This window comes from Coregonus lavaretus (genome assembly GCF_964263955.1).
Source record: "Coregonus lavaretus genome assembly, chromosome: 8".
NCBI classification, from domain to species: Eukaryota; Metazoa; Chordata; class Actinopteri; order Salmoniformes; family Salmonidae; genus Coregonus; species Coregonus lavaretus.
In genome coordinates, this window is record NC_139995.1 from 25,860,118 (window position 1) to 25,869,237 (window position 9,120).

Genomic DNA, 9,120 nt, shown 5'->3' on the forward strand with positions numbered 1-9,120 from the left:
ACACGCTCTAGCACTCCTGACCTACCGCCCATGTTGACTGCCACGGGCACAGGCGCTCCTCCTGATCCACAGTCTACACTGGCACTCAAAGCCCACAGCTTACACTGGCACTCACGTTGGCACTGGTGCCAAGTGCCCCTAAGCCAAAGACACTCTACTGCTTCTCCTTGAAATTAGAGAATAGTCCAAGAAACCAAATATTTTACACCAGTAAAGAAATCATAGTTCAATCCCAGCCAATATAAATGGCTGCTCAAGGGACTACTACAGTACATGGCACAACATCTACTGTAGCTTGTTAGAGGTTTTGTGTTATTGTGCATGACATGATTGTAATATGATAGAGTTTACCTCCTTTTTCCTCTTCTTGACTTTGGGCATCTTGCCCTCCTTCATCTTTTGGGGTTTCTTCTTCTTCTGTTGTTTGAGGGCGACGTTGTCACTGAAGAAGCTGTCCAGAGGTGTGAGCGGGGCAGTGTTACGTTGACCCTCCTCATCCTCATCTAGACACACACAAACACAAACATGGCCTTCAGAACCACATGATACAAGTACACACAACTTTCACTCTTATTGTAACACATACAGATTTCATAGGGATTCTGTTAGTCATCACTTTACCATTCTCCCCCTTTTACCTTATGTCCTGTCAGCCAGGCAAGACTCGAACCTTAACCTAGTGGGGTGCTAGTCCTCTGTCAATTGTATTGTCCCAATGTTGTTGTATACATTAAAGCATGCTGACAACAGTGTATAACGGCGCTCCAGACTTCAATGCTGCCACAGTGGGTCACAGAGGAGTAAGAGACAGCAGGGCCAGGGAGACTGCCTCAGACAGTAGACAGTACATCACTATAAAGAGACACTCCCACGGTGCCTCCTCACACACAAACACACAGACTGGAGGGCATGAAATATGCAGCACATGTATCAGAGTCAATCAGCCAGCCAACACTAGACAAGACCTGCAGCCTACCACTCCCAGAGGGACACTGAGTAGGGAGAAGGGGTTCCCCGTCTCCTAAGCACAAACCTTGGCTTGCAATCCACTTATCCTCCATTTAGCCAGGCTAGTCAGGAGGGGCCACACAGACACTAGATGCTTCCCAGGTTCATTATCAATGAGAGACCCATAGAATTATCTATAGATTCCCATTCACCACTGGCTAAGCTGGATGCATCTTCCAACGTGTGTCCGGCAAATGGTACCGGAGCATCGGCTCTCAGACCAATAGGCTCCGAGACAGCTTCTACCCCCAAGCCATAAGACTGCTAAATAGCCAGACTGCTAAATAGCCAGACTGCTAAATAGCCAGACTGCTAAATAGTCAATGAATGACTCTATCTTGCTCTGACCCTACGCACACTCACTAGACAATATACAGTGCATTCGGAAAGTATTCAGACCCCTTGACTTTTGTCGACGTTTTGTTACATTACAGACTTTTTCTCAAATGGATTAAATAAATAAAAATCCTCATCAATCTACACACAATACCCCATAATGACAAAGCGAAAACAGGTTTTAATTCTTTTTGCATATTTATGAAGAAATACAATAAATAAATACCTTATTTACATAAGTATTCAGGCCCTTTGCTATGAGACTCGAAATTGAGTTCAGGTGCATCCTGTTTCCATTGATCATCCATGAGATGTTTCTACAACTTGATTGGAGTCCACCTGTTGTAAATTCAATTGGTTGGACATGATTTGGAAAGTTCCCACAGTTGACAGTGCATGTCAGTGCAAAAACCAAGCCATGAGGTCGAAGGAATTGTCCGTAGAGCTCTGAGACAGGATTGTGTCGAGGCACAGATCTGGGGAAGGGTACCAAAACATTGCTGCAGCATTGAAGGTCCCCAAGAACAGAGTGGCCATCATTCTTAAATGGAGGAAGTTTGGAACCACCAAGACTCTTCCTAGAGCTGGCCACCCGGCCAAACAGAGCAATCAGGGGAGAAAGGCCTTGGTCAGGGAGGTGACCAAGAACCCGATGGTCACTCTGACAGAGCTCCAGAGTTCCTCTGTGGAGATGGGAGAACCTTCCAGAAGGACAACCATCTCTGCAGCACTCCACCAATCAGGCCTTTACGGTAGAGTGGCCAGATGGAAGCGACTTCTCAGTAAAAGGCACAGCCCACTTGGAGTGCCAAAAGGCACCTAAAGACTCTCAGACTATGAGAAATAAGATTCTCTGGTTTGATGAAACCAAGATTGAACTCTTTGGCCTGAATGCGTCATGTCTGGAGGAAACCTGCCACCATCCCTACAGTGAAGCATGGTGGTGGCAGCATCATGCTGTGGGGATGTTTTTCAGCGGCAGGGACTGGCAGACTAGTCAGGATCGAGGGAAAGATGAACGGAGCAAAGTACAGAGAGATCCTAGATGAAAACCTGCTCCAGAGCGCTCAGGACCTCAGGCTGGGGCGAAGGTTCAGCTTCCAACAGGACAACGACCCTAAGCACACAGCCAAGACCACGCAGGAGTGGCTTTGGGACAAGTCTCTGAATGTCCTTGAGTGGCCCAACCAGAGCCCGGACTTGAACCTGTTCGAACATCTCTGGAGAGACCTGAAAATAGCTGTGCAGCGACACTCCCCTTCCAACCTGACAGAGCTAGAGAGGATCTGCAGAGAAGAACGGGAGAAACTCCCCAAATACAGGTGTGCCAAGTTTGTAGTGTTATACCCAAGAAGACTCAAGGCTGTAATCGCTGCCAAAGGTGCTTCAACAAAGTACTGAATAAAGGGTCTGAATACTTATGTAAATGTGATATTTCCATTTATATTTCTTATTACATTTGCTAAAATTTCTAAAAACCTGTTTTTGCTTTTTCATTATGGGGAATTGTGTATAGATTGATAAGGGGAAGAAACAATTTAATCAATTTAAGAATAAGGCTGTAACGTAACAAAATGTGGAAAAAGTCAAGGGGTCTGAATATTTTCCGAAAGCACTGTATACAGTCCACACACACTACATTGACACTCCCACACAAAACCCACACACATTCACATACACTACATACACACACACACATAACAAACACACGCATACCGACACAACACAACCACACATACATACACATTACACACACACGCACACTCACACACTTTTACCCTCATTACTTGCTGCTGCTACTCTGTTCTTTATTTTACTCTTATTATTATCTATCTTGAGGCCTAGTCACTTTACCCTGCCTTCATTTACATATCTACTTATTCTTTTTAAACTCTGCATCGTTGGGAAGGGCTCGTAAGCAAGCGTTTCACGGTAAAGTCTACACCAGTTGTATTCGGCGCATGTGGCAAATAAAATTTGATTTGATTTAGTATGAGTCTCTCTCATAAACATTCATCATGGTAGCTACCCACTGGGCACATATGTGTCAATTCAACGTCTATTCCATGTTGGTTCAATGTCATTTTCATTGAAATGACGTGGAAACAATGTTGATTCAACCAGTGTGTGTCCAGTGGGTCGTGACTCAAGCTCTATAGTTATTAGGCCAACATGTCTACAGTCACACTGGGAGCTCCTTCATGTCTGAGTCAGATCCAAAATTATTGTCACCCTTGATAAAGATGAGCAAAAAAGACTATAAAATAAATAATACAAATACTGAGCTATATTGTATGCTCAAAAAAATGTATGTAAATAGAGCTCTTTGGCCATGCACACCAGTGTTGAGTGGCGTCGAAATAAGGATGCATATGCAGAAAAGAACCCCATACCTACTGTAAAATATGGTGGTGGATCTTAAATGTTATGGGGCTATTTTGCTTTCACTGGTCCTGGGGCCCTTGTTAAGGTCAACGACATGAACTTTAACCAGTAAACAGGACATTTTATCCCAAAACCTGGCCGCAAGTAGATCTTCCAGCAAGACAATAACCCCAAGCACACATCAGAATCCACAAAGAAATTGTTAATTGACCACAAAATCAACATGTAATGGCCATCTCAGTCTCCGGACTTGAAACCCATTGAAAACCTGTGGTTTGAATTGAAGAGAGCAGGCCATAATCGCAAACAAAGGATATCAAGAATCTGGAAAGATTCTGTATGGAGGAATGGTCTAAAATCCCTCCCAATGTGTTCTCCAATCTCATAAAATGTTTTTGAAAAAAGCTCAGTGCTGTTATCCTCGCAAGGTGAGGTATTGAAAGGTATTGAAAACAGGGGTGCCAATAATTCTGACCCCTATCTTTTTGAGAAAAACTAATATTACGTGTTAAATAAAATCTCTTTCTCTGAGCAATTGTATTACTATATCAAATAATATAATCTTCCAATTTGCTGGAGCATAGCTCAGTATTTGTATTATTTATTTTATACAGTATTTTTTGCTCATCTTTATCAATGGTGCCAATCATTTTGGACCTGACTGTATATGTTTGCAGCCTGCCAGGCATGTCATCATTACGACAACTCAGCTAATGTTACAGCTCTTTCAAATGCACTGATGATAAAATTGGCTGAGATGAGAAGAAATGCAGTTGTTTATTTAAGACCTACAGGAAGGTTGAGAGAGAAAATCTGCTGTTTCCATCTCAAGACAATTATCTAATTCTCCTCCATGCTGATATGTAACACCCGCCATTATTTACCACCAAGTTGACCAGAAATGGCCACTACCATCAATGCAATTGAGATAAACACATTATGTTTTCACATGTAGAAATGTAAGTAAGGCACCACATCTGAGTGTGTGATCCCAGAGAGAAGCCTGTGGCGTTCTGGCAGCTATTGTTCTAATGCTCTGTGATGTCTTCCAGAGGTGGCTGCTTCGTAACTGGGTGATGAGGGGATCACTGTGGCATGTGGCACAGGACAACTGGCACCAGGCCCGGTTTGAACCAGACTTCTTGTTTGAACTAGGCTGCAGCCTCACTTGGCACACTGTGCCCACGTTGAAGCATGGACGGTGGGCAGGCAGCACCGCTCTGACCTTCTTGCAAGGGCTTGGCCACCGGACCGCTCCATTAGAGGGGAAATTCATGACCCTCTCATTCCTGAGAAGTCCAGCGTTTACAGGAACACGCATTAGGCCACTCTCTCTGACAGGCTCCTTATGGAAATACCCAGTTAATGGTGCCCTGACCGCCAATGTGGAGTGACTTCAGGCTTCTCCCCACATTGAGAGGGTGTTTATAGCTCATTCTACTCATGTCTTGGGACACACAAAGGCGCCCTCACACGCATTTACTCCAAAGCCTGGTCTTTCTAGTAGCGGATTTGCCGTTATAATGTATTATTCTGAATTGCGGACTGTATGACTTCATGATAGAATCAGAGTAGTAGTCATTGACTGTAAGCTCACTTTCCTGTTCCTGGGTCTTGGAAGTTAGTGATAATAAATGGTGGCAGGGCAGTCTAGATCTAAGAGTACAGAGTGATGGTGTGTGAGTGAGTTAGATGTACTGTGGGTCATTTCAGGGAAAGTCAGCAGGAGCCTGGTGGTGGCAGGGTATAATCTGGCAGCTGATGTAACATTACAGCTCCTTTGTAGTTTGCTATTCTTGCTCATGCACCATAAATATTATGAGATCGCAGTATATTATTATGACAATGTAATTAGAACATACATGTGCAGTTGAAAAAAAATGCAGTGGTGACAAGTTTGACAGAGTAAACACATAAAACACACATTTACTTGGGTAAACATCACACACGCATGCACAAATGGACAAAAATGGTGTCAGCTTTCACAGTGGAGTCTCCAAAAATAGCCCCCACCAATCAGGGATGACTTTTGTAGGCACACAAAAGCCCATGCTAATCTTTCAATTTCGTTGAATGACGAAACAATTTCAAAAGAAAACAAGACAAAGACAAAGGTTATAGGCAGTAGCAAAAGGTAAAACTGAGACACAGTGACAGTGCTACTGACAGGACCAAGAACAGGACAATGGGAAGGACAACAATGAGTTTGAAACGGTGAGTGGTGGATTGTATGGCTGTGACAGCGAACAGTGGTTGCTACTGTACTGTGGGTCCTCAGCTCTCCCTCCATGGCTTGTGGAGGGCCCTTGCCAATCCTGAAGTTCATTAGACTGCTGTCAAGCCTGGCTGGTTCTATATGAACAACATTCTCATCAAAGCATCATGCACATGCATGATTAAGATGCTAAATGCACTATTATTGAACAGAACTGATCAATACACTCGGGGAAAATAAATATAAAATGTATGAAGAATCAACTGGAACATAACAGGAGCAATATTTCTTTATTAACACATTCCATTGCTATTTGTATGCATTTACCCTCCCTTTTTAACCACTAATCGTTGGTTTTTGGGGATATGCATCAGTGATTGCTTTATCCCTCTGGTTGTAGCTGTCAGACTTCACATGCTGAAATCACAGAGCACTCCCCTCTTACTAAAGCTGCCAGTTCTTTAATAAATTGTACCAATATAAATAATCTTAAGGTATTTTGTGAGTCGGTTTGCTCCATAACACCCATGACTATATACATTAACCTTTTCTGTATGCTCCAATGTCAAAAATGTTGTTGGGAACTATTTTAAATGTGACATAATAATGTACATGTTTTGATTCCATAAGCTACTATCAGAAAGAAGCTCAGACACAGGAATTGTGGTATTAATGTCTGGCCAAATGCAAACCCCCAACTATCGACAGTGCAAAAAACTCTTACAAGCAAACCGCATGAAATTCAAGCAAAATACTAAACATACACAACAATACATTACAAAGGTGGGCATAACGCAATGTCATTATTGCACCATGATAAACTGATACACTAATAGGCTAATGCAAATGCTATGAGCGCAGGAGGGCATATTGGTCTGCCCTGGCTGCTAATCCAGGAGTAAATCATCTGGGGCCTGGCGCTAGCTGGAGGAGAAAACTATTAATGTATGATTCTATTTACTGAACTGACATGGTAGTATAGAATGCAGGCTCCTGACCTAGGCACTTCATCACCTCACCCCTGGTCAAACACTGGCTCAGCCTCTGGCTCCCCAGAGATGTATGACCGGGTTGACAGCCATGGATGGAGAGATTTATGAACCAGGCTCAGGGGCCACAGAGAGACACCCTCTTTAACTAGCAGTGTAAATAAGAGACATGTCCTTTTGCAGATGACCACATGAGTTGATGGGTTTACAGATCTCATCCACCAAGCTCTCACCATTCTAACTTTGGAGGGTTCAAGTGGTCTTGAGTGTATTAAAATGTGTAGGCCTATTAGTTTTGTTTCACAGTCATCTTCTGTGAAAGACTAAAACATGTGGCTCAGTTGGTTGAGCATGGAGCTTGCAACACCAGGGTTGTGGGTTCAATTCCCACGGGGGCCCAGTACGAAAAAGTACAAAACTGCGTGCACTCACTACTGTAAATTGCTGGGTGTCTGCTAAAATGTGCAGTAGCAATCACGATTGTGGAAAATGGTATGTGCAATTAAATAGTATGATGGATGTGTTGTGAGTATAAACCCATTGGGCTGGTTGACAGTCATGGATGGAGAGATTTATGAACCAGGCTCAGGGGCCACAATCAGTTTGATTACACTTGACTTATCAACAGGACAGTTGCCCTAACCAGTGTTTTCCTGGTACACGTGGTTTCAGTCACAGCCCAGCACATTTGTGGCCACTGCCGACTCAATTGGACAAGAGCTTCAAAACAATTGGGACACAGCTGCTCAATTTTGATGATGCTGCATCACCAGGGAGAGTTGGACAGTTTATGGACATTCATTTAGTAATAATGGAGACCTTTTATTCAGTTGTCACGGCATGTGAGGTGCAACTCCTGACCTAACACTGAAACACAAAAAATATATTGTTGCCTAACAGCAAAATAAAACGGCGCACCCTCGAATCAGCCCGAATAAAATGGTGTGCATGTGCCAAATTCTAATTTTAAAAATGTAGTATATATGCTGATCGTAGTCAAAGTAAAATGGAGTTCGGGTGGCCCAACATCTGAGCTTTTAATATTTTTTTCACGAGAATGCACGGATTTTTAGGCTGTCCCCTTTTCTCGGACCGGCTCATTTCAGTACCACTGATGGCGGCTTTTCATTCGTCTATATCATATTTGAGGATGACACAGTAACGACAAGTGCAGACCTGTGCCCCTGAGGAAAACAACGGGTCGTGGAAAAATTGAAACGCTTACTGCACCCCACCCCTCTTTTCTCCTAGAACGTATAGTACGACAAGCCTTTTCCCCGCATTCAACTAGGCGTAGCAGCGCAAAAAATCTGACTGGCAGAAACTCCCCCCCCTTTACTTCACTCGCTCACCTGGTATTTCGTCTTCAAAATCCATGTCCTCTTGTCCCTCGTCTTCATTGCTTAACGACCCAGGCATCTTTATCGCATACCAAAAATCCTCTTGCCTGAGAATTAACTGAAAGTTAACCCTCAAAACGCCACTGTTCACCTCTTATTGCCTCTCCGAAAAGAATTATATGGGTCTTGTGTAAATAAAATGTATATCTGTATATTTTCAAGAATGATGGTTTCCCTGTTTTTGTTGGAAAACATGTATTTCCTTTTCCACTCTTCTCTATCCAAGTCCTCCAGTCTGAAAATAAGAAAGAGACAAAACTGGAACACACATGCCCAGATTGTGACGTCTGGTCTGTTGCCATGACAATCCATCCCATAATTTTCACCACAACTAGTTAAGTCATGCTCCCCTAGTTACCACTTTTACTAGTCGTGAGCAGTGCTGCAAGTAGCAATGTCACTGTGTGCAGCTCTTCCCGCCCGTCTCTTTGCCCGTTTTCCGAAGCAACTCTAGAAATGGAGGTTACTCCAGGATATGGGGAAAAAACTTCACTCAATCCCCTAGTGAGCCCCCACTTCGCATTTCGTCTCAAATGCTTTTGATGCAGTGTAATGTATCCAGTAGTAAAACAATCTAAGTCAAACTTGGTTTGAATAACCGCCAATATTACGTATTTTAATTAAATGTTGGCCATTATGACAATGGCAATAATCATAAAACCAAGTTAATAATCTATCTATCTATAGGCATTATTAAACTTGAGTCAATGGGGGTAATTCGTCTTTAAACTTTAAAATCTAGGATGGAAACAGCTCGCTGACATAAGGGCAATGATAATATATTTGT

At 43.0% G+C, this 9,120-nt stretch overlaps 1 protein-coding gene across 1 annotated transcript in view; it reads right to left on the reverse strand.

Moving 5' to 3' along the window:
- Positions 1-8,650, reverse strand: part of LOC311134204 (chromodomain-helicase-DNA-binding protein 5-like) — a gene marked incomplete at both ends in the record, with an annotated part of 29,643 nt that extends 20,993 nt beyond the window's left edge. The window contains 3 exons of the mRNA XM_084167814.1: positions 352-503; positions 8,286-8,380; positions 8,601-8,650. Of these exons, the coding sequence (XP_084023940.1) occupies positions 352-503; positions 8,286-8,380; positions 8,601-8,650 (297 nt within the window). The remainder of the gene's footprint in view (positions 1-351; positions 504-8,285; positions 8,381-8,600) is intronic.
- Positions 8,651-9,120: the final 470 nt, after the last annotated feature.